At 39.9% G+C, this 20,365-nt stretch overlaps 5 protein-coding genes and 1 long non-coding RNA gene across 11 annotated transcripts in view; 4 read left to right on the top strand and 2 right to left on the bottom strand.

The window, feature by feature from the left end:
* The window catches only part of Trpgamma (Transient receptor potential cation channel gamma), a 78,833-nt gene extending 76,136 nt beyond the window's left edge, over nucleotides 1-2,697 (bottom strand). For 3 of the 4 annotated variants that reach the window (XM_012282994.2, XM_076537924.1, XM_076537923.1), the window contains exon 1: nucleotides 2,061-2,689. The gene's annotated coding sequence lies outside the window, so the exon portion shown is untranslated. Of the gene's footprint in view, nucleotides 1-2,060 lie in introns of all 4 variants that reach the window. The other variant, XM_076537926.1, reaches the window with a different exon arrangement.
* A 2,361-nt stretch (nucleotides 2,698-5,058) lies between these two features.
* gkt (tyrosyl-DNA phosphodiesterase glaikit) lies at nucleotides 5,059-7,807 on the top strand. 2 transcript variants are annotated; one of them, XM_003702264.3, is made up of 6 exons: nucleotides 5,059-5,249; nucleotides 5,326-5,409; nucleotides 5,490-6,597; nucleotides 6,680-7,222; nucleotides 7,297-7,501; nucleotides 7,570-7,807. In XM_003702264.3, exons 1-6 carry the CDS (start codon nucleotides 5,216-5,218, stop codon nucleotides 7,699-7,701), a joined length of 2,106 nt encoding a protein of 701 aa, XP_003702312.2. In that variant the 5' UTR covers nucleotides 5,059-5,215; the 3' UTR covers nucleotides 7,702-7,807. The 2 variants fall into 2 exon arrangements, with proteins under 2 accessions (XP_003702312.2, XP_012138389.2); XM_012282999.2 differs by having other exon boundaries at nucleotides 5,059-5,409.
* A 151-nt stretch (nucleotides 7,808-7,958) lies between these two features.
* On the top strand, nucleotides 7,959-16,341 carry LOC100876941 (protein THEM6). Its single transcript, XM_003702200.3, has 5 exons — nucleotides 7,959-9,909; nucleotides 10,379-10,831; nucleotides 13,303-13,517; nucleotides 14,196-14,378; nucleotides 14,818-16,341. Exons 2-5 carry the CDS (start codon nucleotides 10,675-10,677, stop codon nucleotides 14,926-14,928), a joined length of 666 nt encoding a protein of 221 aa, XP_003702248.1. The 5' UTR covers nucleotides 7,959-9,909; nucleotides 10,379-10,674; the 3' UTR covers nucleotides 14,929-16,341.
* Nucleotides 13,541-16,900, bottom strand: LOC143265483 (uncharacterized). The gene is made up of 2 exons (XR_013040089.1): nucleotides 16,761-16,900; nucleotides 13,541-13,616 (listed from the first exon to the last, which is right to left on the bottom strand). It is a non-coding gene; the product is annotated as an uncharacterized LOC143265483 (long non-coding RNA).
* LOC100884023 (protein THEM6-like) lies at nucleotides 16,788-18,153 on the top strand. Of its 2 annotated transcripts, none has more exons than XM_003702263.3 (3): nucleotides 16,788-16,926; nucleotides 17,333-17,541; nucleotides 17,739-18,153. In XM_003702263.3, the coding sequence occupies exons 1-3, from the start codon at nucleotides 16,788-16,790 to the stop codon at nucleotides 17,973-17,975; spliced, it is 585 nt and encodes a 194-aa protein (XP_003702311.1). In that variant the 3' UTR covers nucleotides 17,976-18,153. The 2 variants fall into 2 exon arrangements, with proteins under 2 accessions (XP_003702311.1, XP_076394053.1); XM_076537938.1 differs by lacking the exon at nucleotides 16,788-16,926 and adding an exon at nucleotides 17,042-17,219.
* Nucleotides 18,154-18,598: 445 nt separating this feature from the next.
* LOC100876830 (protein THEM6) lies at nucleotides 18,599-20,324 on the top strand. Its single transcript, XM_003702199.3, has 3 exons — nucleotides 18,599-18,880; nucleotides 19,657-19,871; nucleotides 20,019-20,324. Exons 1-3 carry the CDS (start codon nucleotides 18,736-18,738, stop codon nucleotides 20,253-20,255), a joined length of 597 nt encoding a protein of 198 aa, XP_003702247.2. The 5' UTR covers nucleotides 18,599-18,735; the 3' UTR covers nucleotides 20,256-20,324.
* The last annotated feature ends 41 nt before the right edge of the window (nucleotides 20,325-20,365 follow it).

Here is a 20,365-nt window from a genome sequence, read left to right on the forward strand (position 1 = left end):
TGTTACACGAACTTTCGTATGCAAATTGTAAACGTTGCGAATGAATTTTTCGTTTTTACAACCCTGTTGCAATATAACGATAGCTGTTCCCATGCATGAGGGTTTCCTTCATTAAAAGAGTCAACAGCATAATAAATTACCTAAAAATTTTTAGAAAATGTGGCTGGTGTGGTAATTAATTTTTTGTTTAAGTTTGTACGTTTTTCCTGGGCGAATTTATCGTTCCTATTATTCGTACCGCTAATTACATTTAAATTTCAAAGGGTTGAATACGAGTCCAATGTTTACCCTCCTTTTAAACTGCACAGGATTCATAGTATGTCAAAACCTACCGACTGTGTGGGTATTAACGTATCACCGGTGGAAACAGGTCACGTGAAACATGTATAACGCTAAATGGTCAAACAATTCATCGTAGAAAAAACTATGTCGTATATTTGTCGCCCGCGAATTATGGGTTACAGGATGGTTAGGTGTGAAATTTACGATTCTTCCAACCTACAGCGGTTTAGTTTAGACACATCGATGTCAGCTAATTCACATTAATAAAACGAGCAGATACTCTAAACTGTTTTTAATCCGAACTAGCATATAAGTGTCGGGCTCGAATTAATTTACGATCGGAACGATTTACGGTCGTTCGAATGATGGAAATAATTCCCTCGGTATATGAGGAATTTCAATCAATTTTTGATCGAAACGTTGCGTAGCGGCAGGTTAACCGCTTCACATTTTTTCATTATTCGAATTCGCAGGGGATGTCAAAGTATAGCTGCTAAATATAGGTAGTCTTTGAAGTAAGCTTATGGTCAAAACACTTATTTCATCTATTAACTATTATAAATTACAGTCGTGACCTAATACAGAGTCTAATTAAAATTTATCATTATTGTAACCAAGTCCAGAATTTCAATAACAATGTTGATTATCAAATTTCCATCTCGCAAACTTGAACGTGATTCGTAGATTCGAACAGTTTCGAAGTGGAAGCAATTAAGGGCGTTCGATCAATTTCCCGCGTTTCCTCAGTAACCCTAACCATTCGATCAACGTGACACGCTTTCAAATTTTTCCCGACCCTCGAACGTTCGGGGTCGAAATGGTTAACCGTAGGATGAAAGTTTTGCGACTTCTTCCGGCAGAGTAGACGTTTCTGAACCAGTCGTCTTAAGGAGTACACCCGTGATTGACGATCGACCGATGGAAACTTTACCAATATTCGAACGCCATATTTCTCAGAAGATGAAATGGGAGGCGAAACACCTCGAGAAAGAGGGTTGCAGCAACAAAGTGGAGACCCGTGCTTATCTCCAGAAATTCTTCCTTTACCCGGCCGCGGGCTTTGAATTTTCCACGAACGAAACTTTCGTAACGTTAAGTAATTGTTTGAGTGTATACTCGAAGAATTTTCGTAGTTTTGCAAACGAAATAACCACGACGGTAATGAAAATGTCAAAGAAGCGGGGTCAAGAGGAGCCCATTCTTGACCGCAGTCACCCTCTGTATATTCCGTGTGCCGGTTCGCAACTTTGTTTAACTTCCCGTGTGCCGGCGTGTTTCGTTGCGAGCCGTGATCCAATTTACCCTTGAATGCTTTATGCGTTTTCCGACCAACTGCGAATGCAACTTCGCTGTTTCGTTTATCCTACGGTTGCGGCAAGAAAGCTGCTGAACTTCTTCGCAAGTCAAATGTGTACGAAATGTCTGTAACTTATTTGAACCCTTGGAACATTTCAAAATTTCGCAACGAAGTATCGCATTAATAATTTCGTAAAATTCTTCGCTTAAAACGTCCAAAGTTTCCCGAAGTAACGAAGTACCGCCTTAATAATTTAGCTAAATTTCTCCTCTGGGTATATTTCGCAAAATAACGTAAGAGCGTATCAAAAATTTAGCTAAATCCTTCGTCCAAAATTTATTTTAAAAAACCACGAAACAATCTCTGTGTCGACAAAGAAAGCTTGAAAATGTTCGAACTTCCTATCGACCACCCCCATCGATTCGTCTCAGAAACTTGGGAACCGTCAGGAACGGTATCGCAGCGGAGTAAATAAACTGACCTTGACTTTCTGGCATTTCCGGGCTGCGATGGATCTTGATTGCTTTCTGAGCGCCTCCAGAGGAAACCGCTTTCCACGGGATGCGTTTCACAGATGGTCTCCACCACCGCACTTCCTTCAACTTCACACTGTCGTTCGTGAAAAACTATCACCTGACCCGGTCACGAGACGAGAGGATCAACGGTGCTCACCAGGAACACCGAGAGGGCAACCGGAGCTGACATACGCGGTCGTTGCACGCGTCCTACGTGTCGCACGGTAGCACCAGTGATTAAGATACATTCAAGAGAAGGATCGAATCACGTTACGAGGACGAAAAATAAGCGGAGGACGTAAAAGACCCGTTGGACGAATCGGTCGCGGCGCGGTCTGGGCGGTGACTGAGCGAACCGAGTAGTCTCGCCGCACGGCATCTCACCCCCACCCCTTCTTTCTGTCTCGATATATCTGTTTCTCTCTTACACCGTTGTCTCGACATCCTGTGAGTCCGATGGATACTGTTTTTCGACCACCCGCTTCTGGATTTCCCGCCCGCCATTCGACGCTGTTGTTATTTACTTCTTTGCAGATAACTTATTGCTAACACTCTTTTCTTGCAACTTTTCTTCAACGTTGCACGGAAAATGTCTTTCGAACTTTTTTAACTTCCGTATTTCTTACGGTTCATGAAAATTAGGATTTAAAACTGATGATCTATAAATTTTCCCTACTGTGAGAGTAAGTCTTTATGACTTTATGATGGATATCCACAATAGTTAATGATCTATCCTCCTCACGAGGAAGAATTAATTGCAAATTATTGTAACTGACAGTTTGTTAGAAAAAGCTCCATTAGGAAGATTACTGAAAGGATAAAAATTTAAGAATCTGCCAATCGTTTTTTTTCAGAACGGCAAATGCTAAGCATCTTTATTTGCAATTAGAAAATGCACTGATTAAAAAATTGCACTCGAATTACTGCAGAAATGGTGCAACAGTAATGTTCCCTGAGTTCAGTGAAAAAGGACGTAGATGACCAGACATATTTTACAAACAATCATTCAAAGCTTGAACCTATTTCCCTGTTTCTTTAGTTGAATTAACAATTATTTCTAGCTAGTTCTTTCGTATTCCGTGTATTTGCACAAACGAGTCAGAAATGGACGAAACAATATCATAGGTAAAATAATAGAGCCTCCAGCAATCGACCTAAATACATATAGTTAATTATGAAAGTATACGTAACTCTATAATAACATCGAATTCGACTTCTAATTTCTAGTGCACGAATTTAATGATCTTCAACGGTTAAAATTAAACGAGAGAACATCTTCGATTCCTGTTGGCCGATGCTCGAATAACATTAACGACAACGTTTCTTTAACCTTAATTGCTATCCGGAACGTTTCTTTCGGTTGATTATGCCGCGTTCGGGTGTCTGTTAATTGGAAGCTGTTCGAAATGGTCGAGACTCGTTGGGACTCGATTTCCCGTGATGGCACCATCTATTTCTGTCATTATAAACGCTATTTCCACCAAGTGGATGTCCGGTGTTTCCGAACTTCTCACGGCTGCATATTTCACGAAATTTTATTCTGGAACGTGCTTGAAGTCCGCGCGAATGGGATTAACGAAGGGGAACTGGCTCAATCAGAAGCTTCGATGTCTGTCGACTTCTTGTGACTGAAAGGGTCGAAGAAAAAACGAAGCGATAGACACGGTAGAAAATTGAATTTCAGTTAGCCTCGATACCTGAAGCTCCTTGAACATTCGCGACGTCTATTTCCTGACATTTGAAGCTCCCTTTAGAATTATTACCGTTATTACTTTCCCTTTTATTTGCAGCTGGAAATTTCGAGAGTTTGAAATTTACGAATTTGGAATTTTAGAAATGTGGAAAGAATATGAAAAGTAACCACCTTGATTTGTATCTAGTGCAGGTTTCACTTGTACATCTGCTCTCTTTGTTTTTATCAAACGAAACAGCCACCTTAAGAATGCTCTTCATGAAAATACTCGAGCCATTTATCTCTAAAAAAAAGTCCATCTACTTCTCTGGAAAAAAGAACGCGTCCCTCTGAAACCTCTTCCACCCCTAAAACCATGTAAATTCATTCTTCCCCTACAAAATAATGCAATCTCTTATCCACCCCTCTGTTTTCCTTTTTTCTAAATAACAGCTCATTTATTTGCAAGAAATTGCGGTCAAAGTTCGACCGCCATTTTCTCGTCAGTTTTAATTTAATCAGTCCAATATCGGGGCAGACTTCGTTAAATTATGCGCATGCATATTAAACGACTCGTCACGAGACAATTTTTAAGGCTACTCTTTATTCGTCGTGCCACGGCTAATTGTTCTTGGGGAAAAATGTAAATTCTTCGGCACAATTCTCTTTGCGAGAACACCGAGACACGGTCGACAAGTTTCCTCGTTGAAACTTAACTAGGGTACTCGACGCCGGATCGGTTAAGGATGCGCGATTACGCGTCGAGACGCTCTTAATCGTCCTACGTCGACTTCGCCTATCGTTCCCAACGGCAGCTCAACTTTCCACGATCCTGTGTGTTTCTAAACTTCCTCTTCCTGCTTTAAGATTCTCTTTCTGAATTCTAATATAATGCGAGCCAGAAATTCAGCCTCGTGACATTTTAGTAAATTGGAAAGGAACTTTCTTCCGCCTCTTTCGATTATTATATCTCTGGTCATAAAAATCAAATTTCACAAGTGTCAAGTACGACGGTCAAGATGGCCACTGTACAGTATAAAACCTTTCCCGCGATAATATAACACGTGACGATCTGACACTTACTTAATCAATCATGATTTAATAAAATTCTTACCTTGAAATTTCATAAACGTATCAAGTAAACCGTATGATTCTTAACGAGATGAAATACATGTCACAACCTAATCACTGTAACACCACACTTGTCCACGATAATTTTCTTTTTAAACAATAACTTTATAACGCACAAACGTCAAGTTTAAAGCACGAATAATTTCGATTTGAATGAATTTCCGCGTCACAGATCGAAGTGCCATCTGGACCCCTTCGGTAATAGTTCAAAAAAATATTTCGACTGTGACAGATTTTTGGGCAATAATGCGCGCAACTGTTTGATGTAACAAGGTGAAAATTGAATTCGTTTAATTATTTTCTTTGGGTCAAAAATCAATGAAAATGGCAACGAGTATTTCAAGCGAAAATGGTAAGTGAATTGTGGTTGATTTTAAGGTTAAAGTATAGTTGTACACAATTCAGTAAGTTGCTTCCTTTTATACAAGTTGCGATGAAACAAAAATGCCCGTACATGGAAAAATGTTATCGGAAAAATCCGATTCATTTCAACGAGATGTCACATCCACATTGTGAGTATTGGTTGTTTGTTTTCATTTTTATGGATTAAGACTGTTACAGTCATTAAACAATATGAATATTTGTGTTGCAGTGGAAAAAATTATAAAAGATCAGCTGGAGGGTGAAATACGGATACCTGAAAAACTTGATTTTGAATGTTCTGATCGGTCACTTTTAGTAGATCAATTAAAGGTCTTACAGATGGTGCTAAGGAAACAGAAAACTAACACGGACAGTTCTTTATCAATCACACAGTCAACTTCTCAAGTAGGCAGCTCAAATTCAACAGTATCTGATGCTATCAGTAATCCTAATCAAGAATTGAAAGATAAGGTAGAAAAACACAAACAAGCAATGGCTATAAGGAGGGAATCTAAGTTGAAAGAAATGGATGAACAGGGTGAAGCACTTTATAAATTTTCTAATAGCAGCGCAGACTCAGCTAAGGTCCATACAATGAAGGATAAGCTTCATAAACTCAAAATTGCTGAAGACAATATGGAGCAAGGTGGTCCTTCGCAAGAGAAGAAGAGGAGCAATAGTGGATTTAATGATAATGGTAGAGAGAACAAGAAGTCAAAATCATTTCATAATAAAAAAAATGAAGAGGTTCAAGAATGTCCCCAAAGTGCAAATAATAGCACAAATGATACTACCTCGAAAGGAAAATCCTTGATGGATATTTTTCAATCGTGCAGCTCAACGAAATCCAGAATTGAAGTCAGAGAGAAAGCTATTGAGATGATGAAGCGACAAGGCTTTAATGTTTCTGTGGTAGAACCAGGAAATTTTGCCATGAAATATGCTCTTTCAGCTCCGTATCACCTATTTTTTACAAGAATTCAAAATTCAAAATCAACACATGACCAACCATTCTCCATAACATTTCCTGAAATCTTAGATAGAAGTCTGGGAGAAATAGTTAATAGTTTGCATATTAACTTTATGGTTGATGTTGGATGGTTATGTTTGCAATATTTATTAGCTGGGCAACGTACAGACATGTTAATTTTATATGGGGATAGAGTAGATGAAGAAAAGCTTAGTTTAAACATTACCATGATACCTGTACAAATGCCAACAAAGTTTGGTTGTCATCACACTAAGATTATGATTCTAAAGTACAAAGACGACGGTATACGAGTTGTAGTCTCTACAGCAAATTTATATTCAGATGATTGGGAGAATAGAACACAAGGGTCAGTCAAGGTCATTTTATGTTTCTTCTTGTCAAATATCGGGCCTTAGCAAATAAATGATGCAATTGATTTTGTTGCTCAGACTTTGGATATCGCCACACCTTCCACCGTTGCCGGAATCAGCAAACACCAATGACGGGGAATCACCTACAGGATTCAAGAAGGACCTGCTCCTTTACTTGAATAAATATAGACAGCCAGCAATAACAGAATGGACGAGTGCCGTTCGAAGAGCCGACTTCTCCTCCGTGAACGTGTTCTTCATAGCTTCCGTCCCGGGAAGGCACAAAGGCGTCGAGTACGATAGCTGGGGCCACAGAAAATTAGGTTATGTTCTGTCTAAGCATGCTACATTGCCTCCAGACGCTCCACGATGGACATTGGTTGCTCAAAGTTCCAGTATCGGTAGCTTAGGTCCAAGTTACGAAAGTTGGCTCCTGAAAGAAATAACATCCTCGATGTCGAAGGAATCGCCATCTAATCTGAAGAGTCATCCAAACTTCCAATTCATTTATCCTTCTATAAATAATTACAAGCAAAGTTTCGATTGCAGAGTCGGATCGTGTTGCTTACCGTACAGTCTCCAGACACATTCCAAGCAAGAATGGATAGAATCTTACATGTAGTGAGTTATTAGATTCAAAATCCATAGCTCAGCAGCTGGTAATTGTTTTACTGAAGAATATTTAACTTCCATAGTCAATGGAAAGCCACGCGAACGGCGAGAGACAAAGCAATGCCTCACATAAAATCATACACAAGATTCTCGCCAGACATGAAGAAGATTCCTTGGTTTGTTTTGACTAGTGCCAATTTAAGCAAGGCTGCGTGGGGCACAGTGGGCAAGGATTCCCATTATATCATGAACTACGAGGGAGGAGTTATATTTATTCCAAAATTTATCGTACGTGAACGTTGATGTATAGTAACGTTTGTGAAGTCAACAGAACATATAATCTATTCTCTTTGCAGATTGGTTCGACGACATTTCCTGTCCAAGAAGAGGAAAATGGCGTCCCAGTTTTTCCTATTCCCTACGATCTACCTCCCACCAAATACCAGAGCGGAGATAAGCCGTTCGTCATGGAGTTCTTCTATTCGTAAAAATGAAAGTCGTACCAGATCATGTTACTATTTTTAAAAGATTAGATTATCATCGCAATGCGTAATGTACAAGTGAATTTTTATAATAAATACGATATTAACACGACGTCGCAATAAAGAGCGATTCTATTCTGGGTTCACGGTCTGCTTCATCAGGCCAACAGAAATACGAGTTTTAACGTATAATCGAATAGTCGTACGTCGAGTAGCAGAATTTTTATGACCTCTGAAATTTCCGCGTCGCGCGTGACTTCATTTTCGATTCACTCCCGTGCCGATTTCGTGGCTGCTCGTTCGCGGACCACGCGTTTTCCATAAAACATCAGCAGGAAAGCGTTTCCTGACCAGCGGTCTTTTGTCGTGGCGTAGTATTGCCTGTGCATGCCGCGCCTTCAAACAGCGTCTAACGAAGTTTTGCTTGCTCGTATTCTCGTGGCAATTACACACATGCTGTAACTCTCATTGGCGTAATTATGACTTTTGTTCTGGTGTGGCGCAAGCCCGTGGCTTTATCAGTAGTGTCAATATCCCATACTAAGCGTGACTAAGCGCTTTTCGGAAGTATATTTAACGACTTAGAAATTTGGGAAGAATTGGCAATTTGGAAAATTAAGTTTAGAAATTTAGAAATTGGGACTTGATGATTTGAATATTTCTAATGCGAGGTGATCTGCCGCCTACGTCTCTTGCGTTACGCATGAAGGGTCGGTTCGTTTTCTTTGGAGGGGAGAGGTTAGATCAATTCTGATTCCTCTTCGGATACGTCAATGCGTGATGTATATAAATTTTGCAAAACAGCCAATACCAGTTATCACTTACAATATTTTATCCTCTGACCAAGTATGCAATCAAACGAGTATTTTATTCAAATGAATTAAAATTGGTTCAGCTGATCTGAGAAAATTGTAATATAATTTAACCAGTGTTTTCAGCGAACGAACAACAGCGGTTATTTTAAGGAAATCATAACACGTTCCATTTTTATTATAAATTTGAAAGTCTCACCGAATCAAGGCCATAATTGTTGTAATCGTACGTCATTTCGGCGAAAAAAAAACCATAAGACGATATTCGCAAAGAATTCGCAAAAAGGAGACAGAGAAAACATGTTTTTGTTGTTCTCAAAGTTGTTATAAAATACGACCTATAACATTATGTTAATGAGAGGTGTTAACAGCGACATCAATTACGATTTATGCGTAACTTTTCTATCTCCGGTAGGCTATTTAACATCCCATAACGAGCGGCTTTATTAATAAAATATCGAAGAAACCCACGATCGGCCTATTATAAACACTAATCTCGCGGTGGCTGTAAAAGCGAACGGAAGCATGTTCCACGGATCAGCGCGGTTGACATGAAACCATAAAAGTCGAAGGACACCGAATTTTCAATGAAATTATCAACAGATACTTTTACGCGATTACCAATTTCTCCTGACCGATCATCGCCGCTTTCAAAATCGGAATCATTTCTCGATTTGAAGGCGGCAACTTTCTAACGTGTTATTTTGAAATTCCGGAAGACAAACGAGCCAGTTTTATCGCTCGGACCATCATCCGGCGTGTTTCTCGCGACACATCGACCAGGGTCAAGCGTCCTTCTCCGTCCACGGCAGGGAGTTCGGTTTTTCATTAAGAAATAAGGCAAGGATTTTGACGTCAACACTAGGCGAGTCTTCGCCTCCCACTAAAGCCCGGCTTCACGGTTGGATGTCCTCGGCGCAGATGCGACTTCTGGAAGGGCACGTCTGGACGCCCGCTACAAGCACGGCGTCGACGAGGAAGCCAGGAACAGGTCGATCAGTCAGTCCGTGAGATGTCGTCGACACGAGCGGACACTTCTTGAAGCCCTTGGTGTCGTCTGCGCGTGTGTGGTGCCGTGTCTGCGTGTTCGCAAGCATGTGCAAACGCGTGTTGTCGTGAGCAGACCACCAAACCGAAGCTTCCGCGGATTTTCCTTCTGGCAGAGTGCCGACACTCCTGGACGACGTCGTCGGTGCAACGGGGATCCGAGCGATAAGGTCCACATCGCGGTAGATAGCCTACTATCGCCGGAGAAGTCTCTTAGTCCGCGGTGGTACCACGACAGTGGCGCGTCGCGAACCTCGTCGTAGAACGCCGCAGTTTCGAGCAATTTTCGGAGAATCACGAGCAACAGAAAACGTGTCCTGCCTGACAATTGCGCACCTTCGATTCATCAGGGAAAGTAGGTTTCTTTCGAAATTTTCATTTGTAAACTTCGCCGTTCGAACGAGATCCGAGTTCGCAGTGGAGTTCGTTTTTTCATAAAAGTTTTCCTTAATCGTCGCGACTCATCATCGATCGGTTTACGCATCGACGGATGCGAGGCAATTACCGGCAGACTGGGCGCGTGGCTCGTCCGTGCCTATTTTTGACGCCTCGGCCAACATCCATTGCCAGCTGGCCGCTCTTCGTGTTTGCGGATTCATTTATGAACGAAAGAGTTTCCTCGAGTCCGTTCTTTTCGAACATGTGTACGAAATCGTTGCATCCTTATCAATGAGTATCAACGTAGTTTCGATTATAATCTGCTGTCTTTAGCTGCGAGGCGTTAACTTAAGCGGAATATTCCGCGTGTATTAATGAACACCGCAGACAAATTCTAAGTAAAGAGTGTGTTTGCTGTCAAACGTTTCCTATTATTCGTGTTGCAGATTCGACGTAGCTCATCATCGGAGGAACGCAAGTGGTCAAGCATTATCGAACATGATCCGATGATGCCTCACAAAATGAGTCTGCCCGTCCAACGATTCATCCGCGATTGTTTGTCATGCTAGTCGTGCCACGCAACTTTTCATCGGCTAGAAAGCAGCCAGAAAACGCTGTCAGTCTCGACCACGAATCGATAAAGCGGAGCGTGGTGGTTCTACGGCGGTGGAGAGATTCCAAAGTCTGACCAGACGGCTCTCCCTTTTCTGCTCCTACAAAGGGAAGAAAGACCGTTATCAAAATGTTAACTTGCTGGGTGTTGACCGGCGTCTTCGGGGCCATTGTGTTGCTCTACGGCCTAATAGAGGTTCACTACTTCTTGCGCATGTTCTTCACCGTGCTCTTTGCGCGGTTCTGCAAGAAAAAGGCACACATCCTTGATGAGACTACCGTATACGGTACGTTGAATTTTTCATACGCGAGACGAAGGGATGACTTGTTTGCAATTATTTTATTTGTGTTAAGTGGACACTCGTAAATGGACGAGTTTCGTGGAAGTAGTGTCTAGAATTTCTTTTAGGAATCGTGTGTTAGATGTAGCACTTGGTAATGCGAGATGATTTGAAGAGGTGGGGATTCAACGCGTCATCTAATGTTTTGAGATCCACGTGGAGATTTTAGACGCGGGAAAATCTCATGTGTCTGAGTGGTAAATTAGCGAGTGACGACACGTGAAAATCCAGTTCATGGAAATTTAACGCATGGCAATTCAACGGGTGGAGACCCCATTCGTGGAATTCTCGTTTCTAGAGATTCAACGCTTGGTAATTGGACGCGTGAAATTGCCACGCGCCGAAATTCAATGCATGGAAATCACATGGGTTGTATTTCAAAGCGTGGGGATTCAGTCTTTAGGGATCCAACGCATGGAATTCTTACGCTTAGTTATCTAACGTGTCGAAAACCAATGCTTGGAATTCGAATGCGTGAAATTTCCATGTGTTGCACTGTACAGAAATCCCATATGATCCAAAGCGTGTACACACAATCTGCAGTGAACCCATGAAAATTTAATACGTGATTAACGCGAGGTTATCCAACGCGTGGATATCTAGCGCGTAACTATCCAGCACGCAACTACGTATGCCTTTCTACATTTCCAACTCGTGACAATAATACAGTGTACCAACAGCCACTTTTATGAATGATTGCGTAGTACAAATGATGCTCATCTTACAAGATGACAGTGTAGTAATGTTGAATTATTGGCTACATGATCGGTACAAGATTATTATTCAGGAACGTAGAGATTCCATGAAAATGCATTTCATAGTCCCTCCATGTCGCTACGTAAGTCCAGAATCCTTACAATTTGCCGACTTATCTCGGTCTCGTTGCCGGGAACCTTGACCTACCATGCGCGAATCAGTTGGCCGGCTGGCTGGTTGCTCGTGTCGCAAATCCGCGCTAGTATTGATTGCACGCCACGATGCAGCTAAATTTCACCAAACTGGACCGACCAAATTCAAACGTAAACACAACTTGTGGAATTTATGATTCCCGTAGTCTGCAGACGTCATTATACTGGCACGAGTTGACCTCACGTTGAGGGTTGCTGTGCATATTGCTTGTTTTTCGCCAACTCCAGTCTTAAATGTCCCCATTGGGCTCTTCAGCCAGATGGGCAAATTGAATGATCAGCGTTTTGAAATTCTCACGATCAGTATACAAATATATTTTTGATATAGTATCATATTAGTTGAGGATCTCTAAAATGACAAGCATCGATCATCTGAGAGCTTTGTGAAGTTCCTGATACTGTATCAAAGTTTGTCAGATAAATAAATGGATATAAATTCTACGATGATAGGTGTTCTTCGTCACAAGATTTCAAACAGTACAACAATGTTTAAAGATTCTCCAAATCTTCGTACTTTAAGATTCTCTGAATTTTTAGCGTGCACGACCATGTAGACCGTGGTTGTACACCTGTTTTGTTAATATAGTTACCGACCTATGCATCTTCGTCACGCTGCGCGATTCCAACGAGGAATAATAAATCTTCGAAACATATATTGTGTCTGGGTATTCTGACTAATGCTAATCTTTTATTTAACAGTCCTTGCAGCGGATCAGGAAACCGAATGACGCTACTCATACCTTCTTTTCCCGATCTTCCATACCGTCGTCTAGCGTCCGATCAACCTGACCGCGTCAACTCGACATCGTGGGTGTCAAATAATACATGCGAAACTTGTAAAACAAGTATAAAAAATTTGCCGCGACTACGTTACTTAAAATTCCAAGAAACTTTAGTGGTGTCTCGATATGAAATGTTATACGGGGTGGAAAAAAGACCCTTTTAGTAGTCGTACATTTGCGGAAAACTATTTTGTAATCGGAATAGCAAACCGGCTTTGTTTTTGCTTGTTGTGTATTCATATTTCCGTCATATCTGTTTGTAGGTATTTTGCACTTGCAAAATTAAGAATGTCTTGACAATTAACAAAATTTGAATTGTAAAACGAGCGAAATAATGCAGCACGTGTATTCCTAGATTCCTAAGTCCCTCTATCGCTAATTTCTTCATACCAACTCTTAATAAGAATTTCAACTTGTCTTACTCCTTCATTGATGTTGATTCAATGACCATCTGCATTTTTCGAGCTCTTATCTCTTCCGTATCGAAGTTGTTGAAGCGAAGTTCCCAGGATAGGAATCTAATATCTTTAAGCACGATCGAAAGCTCTCGTGCTCGTTTTCGCAATTTCGATAGCAATTATCTGTATCCAATAAGTGCAAATCATATTCATAACCGGTAACGGCTCTGTTTCCAAGAAACGTGCAATCGTGAAGTATAGTTAACGACTTTCGGTATGATAACAAATCGAATATTTGACGAGTCGTACTAATATTTGATGTTCTTTAGGTATCTGCACCACGACGGACGTGGACACGCTTCTCTATCACATGAACAACTCGAGGTATCTCCGTGAGCTCGATTTTGCCAGGGCGGATTTCTACGAACGCACGAACCTGTACCGCGAAATCTGCTCCCAAGGATCCGGCGTCGTTCAGGGTGCGGCGACCATCCGTTATCGTCGCTTCGTGAAGCCTTTGTCCATCTTCAAAATAACTTCTAAGGTATATTCCGGCGAGAAATCGTATTACAGATTAACGTTCGTTGTACTTTGACCAATCACCTCGAAGAATCCCTAGAAGACTTTTCTTCCCGCGGTTACTCTGCAAACAAATATAACTCTCTCGTCTTAAATCATTAAACTTGGCAAATATACTTTTCATTTCGAGAAACAGACATCGCTAATTTTAATCAAAATAAACACAAGCTTGATCGCCATAAAATGAAACTAAATAAAAATATCAGATATGGTAAAGAAGGAACATCTGCCTAACTGATATTTGTAGCTAATTTGAAAATAAATGTCAAAGCTCGATAAAATTTCATACTCGTAATTTGTTTATTTTTCCACTGTTTAATCGATGAAACGTCGGTAGTTTCTTAACAGCATTTTAGAAGCCGACGGCCAATCATGACGGTGCTAATGAAGTGCCATAATTACGTATGCTTTCGGTGGACGTATGACGTAGTGCGTCGAAAATTTATTCCATCCTTCTCGGTATCTCTTTTATCGCGGTGCAAGCAGAATGCAAATTGAACCTCAATTACGTTCCTTTTCGTTCCTTGCCAATAAGGAACCAATTACATCGATATCGATGTTATTCGACGAACGCTTTCGAATGATACTTTTATCGCGAAAAATACGTGGGCGAAGTATCTTTTCTCTTCGTTTCTATTTTCAGATCATATACTGGGACGAGAAGTCCGTGTTCATGGAACATCGGTTCATTACACCCAGTGACGGATTCGTCAGGGCCATTGCAATCTGTAGGCAGAAACTTTTGGATTGCAGTGCAGAGGCTGTCATTGGCTCCTTGATGGAACGAGGAGTGAAACAAAACGGTGTTGAGGCTGGTGTAACTCAGGTAATTCCTTTTCTAGTACACGTCTTCGGTATCTTTGTTAGAGAAAAAAGATTGGAATCATATCTATCACCTATGTACACATTTAACGATAATATAAAATATTGACTTTGTAAAAGGCTAACAGCAATCCTCTCGCTATAATAGCAAAAAATAAACTATCAAGTGTAGTATTTTTACCTTATCACCGTTACATAATTCCTTAACAAGAATTCTCATGGCGATTATGTCACATTAAATCCCCTGATTCCTTAGATATCACTCGGGGGATTCGTAATTACCTCACCGATATCAGTAAATAATCTCGAAGATTAAACATGCAAAGAGATACGGTGTAATTATCGACAAAGAAGGATATCTAAATTATGTAAAATTTAAATGAGTAATTATCGACTCGATCACGGTCGGTTCGCTTATAAAGTAATAAATGTGGGCGTTACAGATACCTCACGTGAGGCCGCAAATGCCACCGGAAGTAGCAAGATGGTTGGAGAGCAACGAGATCTCATCGGCGCTCCTTCGTCAGTCAGCTGCAGTGGCGACCAATTGCTGACAAACGGAGGAGACGGCGTCCACAGCGAATGGCGCCGTTTCCGCTTCCGTCTACGCGACCACGACCGTGTAGGGTCGAAAGTGAAGCCGTTTCGTCGGATCTCGTCCGACTCGTAGCCGACTGTTCGAGAATCAATTTTTACGGTGAAGGAGATACGGGTGATCGCGTTAAGTTTGAAAGTTTTATATGGTTGTAAACTGCTCGTCGATCGAGTCAAGGGTCAAAGTGGCTTCGTCGCTTGAAACTTGACATCCGTCCGCCTGGAAAATTGATTCAGCCTAACGAAGACGTTGTGTCGAAAGTGTCTACGATAGGAGAAAGTACAGAAATAGAACGAAACTATTTTACTAGCGATTGTACGCCTCGAGCGATGGCTTTCGAACTTTTCGGTTTGACAACAGTGGGACTGCGCTCTGGAGAAGCTGCAACCGTGGAACGGGCTGCTACAGTTCGTCGAGCGAACATTTGCGATTGTAATCGACGATTTTACTGTTAATGAGCTTCCAAAGCTTCGACGGTCGCGGTTGTTGAATATTCTCCGTTGAAAGTAATCGTCAGGCGGTTATTCGCTACTTCCTTTTTTAAACGCGCCGCGCGAACGGCGTCGGTAATGAATCGCGGGAACACAGATTCTACGAAAGTCGCAGGATACTGGAAATGCAAGAACAATCAGAAGTCGAGAGTATTTATACATACAGTGTTGTCTCGAAAATTAACCATCGATGCAACCGACGCTTAGAAGCTTCGTAGATATGTGGTTGTTCCTCGTTCGCTCGCGACAGCCAAGGAAATTTCTATTGTAGAGATTCGGAATTTAAGAAATCACGAGTGGTACCTTTCGAGACAGCACTATACTTCTATACACAGGTGCCTTTATGTACAAGTCACGAATGGGATCTCTTCCTGCGATTATAGACAGCCTTAAGACATCGGAACTAGCGAGAAACGTGAACACCTTTGTGATAGAGAAAATATTACAACTTTGAACTTTGAAAATCTGTGAAAGCTTTATCTACAAATGTTTATCGCTGTACGTAGTCTCGTGGCTGACTTATTTCAGTTTCAAATGTTCGACTGCATTTTTAACGAGGTTTTAATGTCGTTCCCGTGTCGAAGCGAGGTTTACAGTAAAGTTTTTAAATATATTTGTACAGCCTTCCATTACCGACGCTACTTGCACGGCCGGTTCCTTCGAAGATATTCCACCGAATTTCGAACGAAACCAATACCGTAGTTTTGGTCATTTAATGTAGCCAATCTCGACAGCTATATAGCATTACGCACCTGATGAAACGTTACCATAACTTCTAGATGATAAATAATGTCACATCTGTCGAAATAATACTGTGTCGATCGTGTCGAGAACACGTGATTGTCCGGAAAGATGAATAAATTATTCTTTAGATGGTTAAAGCGTTTTTTATTCTCCCTTGAAAAGTTAGACAAGTCGTTACACAACTGTAAGAATTTCACAGTCCATCAAGGGTAATTGAATGTTTCATAAAAAGTTAATCCTCAAAGTGCAAATGTTAATTAATAACCTTTCATTTATTCCCTTGATTTATTATATTATCTACATATTTACTACATCTATATATTTGCTACTATTCTCACACACGTACGTGTACACCTGTACACGTCGGAACATTTATCTCCTTTGAAAACACGATTGAAAACTTTTTAACGTAAGATCATTATTAGCTGTATTAATTATTAATTTTACACGAAATAAATGAAATGTAAATGGGAATCGGTTGTCGGGTCATTTTAAGCTGATGTTACTTATTTTTTGTACCTTTCGATTTGCATACGTATTGAACATTGCTACTTACGTTTATTCCAGTGATATCCGCTGAACCATGGTGTACATTTATCTCGTACTTCTTGCTCTTTATGTGTTACTCGATGTGAACTATTTTATTCGAACCTTATTCTCTATCTACGTGCTGCACTATCTCCGGGGGAGGCTGAAGGTCCTCGATGAATCCAACTCCTACGGTAATTTCATTTTTATTCATTAATTAAGAAGTGACATTCTTATTGCACGTAAAGATACATCATTAGAATCTGTAAATTAATAGACAACCGGAATAAATACCTTTGTACATTAAATATAATTTATGAAGTAATGATTCAACAAAAAAATAGTGAATATTATGCCTCAAGAGTAGTTTCCGCAATTCAAAATGGCGATGAAATATGCGTCACGCATTTAAAGACGTTTGAAAAACGAAAAGACCATTGTATTCCAATGATCAAAGTCGTATATCCATCTACACGATTTAACTACCGTAATTAAAAAATAAAATAGAAGTGTAACCTTTTGGCTTTTTATTCGTCATTGTTTTTATACTGCTTTTGTACTGTTGATTTTTATTGGAAGGTCATTTAATTTTTTTGCTAGGAATATGCACCCCGCAGGATATGGATAGAAACGGTTGCATGAACAATGCGAGATATCTTCGAGAATTGGATTTTGCGCGGTTTCTTCATTCTAGTAGAAATGGACTCTTTTGGGCAGTTATCAAAAAGGGTACAACCGTAGTAGGAGCTTCCGTGAGCCATTACTATCATGGCATTCCTGTTTTTACGCCCTACAGAATTGTCACTAAGGTAAGCAATGCATTCAACTATAATTTAAACCTAGGAGCTTGTAACTAAACTGCAACTCCATTTTGATAAGCTCAATATTCAGAAGTTAAATTCGGTGCAATATTTAAAGGTTAAATTCAATGCAATATTTAAAGGTTAAATTCAATGCAATATTCAAGAGTTACATTCGATGCAACAAGTTACTTTTATTTTCGCAGGCGCTGTACTGGGAAGAGAAATACATATATATGCATCAAAAGTGCATCACTCTACACGACAATCTTGTTCGCGCTGAATCTGTCACCAAGCAAGTTTTGATAGGACCGGAGATAAACATGATCAAAATCGTTACGGATCTGGAGCCGAACACTCATTCTCCTGACCTATCGGAGGATCTGAAATTGTGGATCGAATCCTTGGAAGAAACATCGAAAAAGTTTAGAAAGAACTATTGAAGTGTTATGTGAGTGATTTTATTGAGTTTGTTTTGTTTAAAATCTGGGATGATGCGGAAATGTATATCATAAAATACTGTCACAAGGAAAAATGTATTTTTAAATTAATGTATTGGTTCCAAGAAATCTTAACAGGTAAAAGAATTGATTTAAAATAAAAGAATATTTAATTCGCAAATGTGAGTGTTCCTTGAAGGAATTCTTTTTAGTCGCGCGTTCAACCACTAGACGGTGCTAGCTGTATTGTTTCGGTATCAATAAGCGCTGATGTGTCGAGATTTGAAAATTTGATAAAACATGAAATTTAAAAACACGGCGTCTTAAAAATTTAGAAGCGTAAACCTTGAAAAGTTGAAACATCTAAAAATTTGAATATTAGCAATTTTTTACTCTGCCGTATAAATTTACATTTTGATGAAAAGTCCATCTAAAGAATTTAACGACACAGCAAATAATTATCGATACGTAAGGATTTTTATAAATAACCCACCTGTGAAAAAGCGAAAGAAAAACGCGTAACGATTATGTAGAAATTTTTGAAGATGTCGGACTAACATATTTTGATCGAGTTATAAGTCGACACGAGACCGCATTCACAAAAACGTTAGAGCTCGAGGAGAAACAAGTTACCGCTTTATACGTCGTTCGGAGCGACTTCGCACTTTGGAATATAACTGGAACTCACAGTCTTCTTTCGACAGTGACTACGTGAACGTCGGTCAGCGTTGTTTGTGCCTGTTAATACCGGAAACACAGAAACATGGTGTGCGCCTGCTTAATCACGGTACTTCTATTCCTGTACATGGTTTTCGATGTGCACTACTTCTTGAGGATCTTTTTCACAATTATCACCGGCAAGCTCTTCCAGAAGAAGATAAAACTCTTTGATACTACCACCATCTACGGTAATCTGTCATTTTTTTTATTAAAAGGGAACTTCACTTTTGTGTCATGTTTGAAGGGGTTTCAAATGCGTTTCGGTTTTGGAACGAGATGTTAATACGGTTCCAATCAAGAAATTTTTTATTTTCCTTCATTTTTTTTGTTCATACTTTTCCAGCAAGAATCTTTTATTTTTCGGTAGTCTTTAATCTCTCGAGTTAATACTCCAAATGTTCGAGGATTTTATTCTGCAATTTTCTGCAAACATTATTCACTGATTTCAAGGACCTTTTTAGTTCATTTACGTTTTACAGAGCAAGAACCTTTAACTGTCGTAACGGTTATCCTACATTATCGACACAGATGTTACGTCTGTATGTAGTCCAAGTACCGAATCTTTCCGTTACTTTAAAATGCACGTAAACATTGTTTAAATGCATTTCGCAAATGGAATTTGACACAAAATACTTTCGCATCAAATTTCCTTCATTAAGTTTTGTCGCTCGAAGCTGTTTAACCATTAATGAGCACCGTGCTTAATCACAATGGAAATATGCGATAACCAGTGCGATTATAAGTAGATATTGTGTTATGTATTTATAAATCGCTTTCAAGTCAATGAAACGATTGAATAATGACTCGCATGAATAAAAAATGCGGGAAAAAATGTTACGCGTAGAGGATTTGTACGCGTGGACACATTGGAGCGACTAAAATATGTATATATGGATTTATTTATTATACGAAAAAAAAAGTCAAAAGAAATCTTTATTCTACTACTATTGTTTTTCTATTTTAGGAATATGTTTAACGCAGGATGTGGACCTGTTCCTAAAGCACATGAACAACGCGAGGTACCTTCGCGAATTGGATTTCGCACGTTTCCACTTTTACGATAGATCTGGACTTTATGCAGCTATTTTGAAAAGAGGCGGCGGAGCAGTGCAAGGAGCTTCCTCGATCCGTTACCGTCGTGCAATTCCTATTTTCTCACCGTACAAGGTCACTACTAAGGTAAATAATACATTAGATGCACTTACGATTTTCTTTTAATTGTTTGTCAACGACAATGGTAATTACTGTATCAACATACGAACGGAGATTACGGATTATTGACAGTGATGTTCCCGATGATCCATTACAATATTTCTATGTTCATAGCTACTTTACTGGGAAGGCAAGAACTTTTACATCGAGAATCAATTCATCACTTTGAGCGACAATTTCGTTCGTGCCGTGATTCTCAGCAAGCAAACCTCGACAGGAATACAAGCTTCCATGGCTGAAATCGTCGCGGACGTCGATCCGAACGCTCGTCTTCCTGAACTGTCCAAGGATCTCGAATTGTGGATTAACTCCATGGAGATTTCCTCTAAAAAGTTTAGGAAACAGGAGTAGATTTTTAATTTTTATATTTTGTTTAATCTGTTGCGATCTACGGTTTTAATAAAGCGGTATTAAGTCATATTCTCATCATTTTCATTTTAGACGATAAATTATGATAACTG

Source organism: Megachile rotundata, chromosome 12 (genome assembly GCF_050947335.1).
Source record: "Megachile rotundata isolate GNS110a chromosome 12, iyMegRotu1, whole genome shotgun sequence".
Taxonomy (NCBI): Eukaryota; Metazoa; Arthropoda; class Insecta; order Hymenoptera; family Megachilidae; genus Megachile; species Megachile rotundata.

Coding starts and splice junctions, on each gene's coding strand:
- LOC100876830 (XM_003702199.3), top strand. CDS start 18,736: ATGGTGTGCGCCTGCTTAATCACGGTACTTCTATTCCTGTACATGGTT. Junction 18,881..19,656: donor TGATACTACCACCATCTACG/GTAATCTGTCAT, acceptor TTTCTATTTTAG/GAATATGTTTAACGCAGGAT. Junction 19,872..20,018: donor CGTACAAGGTCACTACTAAG/GTAAATAATACA, acceptor CTATGTTCATAG/CTACTTTACTGGGAAGGCAA.
- LOC100884023 (XM_076537938.1), top strand. CDS start 17,057: ATGATTCAACAAAAAAATAGTGAATATTATGCCTCAAGAGTAGTTTCC. Junction 17,220..17,332: donor ATCTACACGATTTAACTACC/GTAATTAAAAAA, acceptor TTTTTTTGCTAG/GAATATGCACCCCGCAGGAT. Junction 17,542..17,738: donor CCTACAGAATTGTCACTAAG/GTAAGCAATGCA, acceptor TTATTTTCGCAG/GCGCTGTACTGGGAAGAGAA.
- LOC100876941 (XM_003702200.3), top strand. CDS start 10,675: ATGTTAACTTGCTGGGTGTTGACCGGCGTCTTCGGGGCCATTGTGTTG. Junction 10,832..13,302: donor TGATGAGACTACCGTATACG/GTACGTTGAATT, acceptor GATGTTCTTTAG/GTATCTGCACCACGACGGAC. Junction 13,518..14,195: donor TCTTCAAAATAACTTCTAAG/GTATATTCCGGC, acceptor TTCTATTTTCAG/ATCATATACTGGGACGAGAA.
- gkt (XM_012282999.2), top strand. CDS start 5,247: ATGGTAAGTGAATTGTGGTTGATTTTAAGGTTAAAGTATAGTTGTACA. Junction 5,410..5,489: donor CGAGATGTCACATCCACATT/GTGAGTATTGGT, acceptor TTTGTGTTGCAG/TGGAAAAAATTATAAAAGAT. Junction 7,502..7,569: donor TATTTATTCCAAAATTTATC/GTACGTGAACGT, acceptor TTCTCTTTGCAG/ATTGGTTCGACGACATTTCC.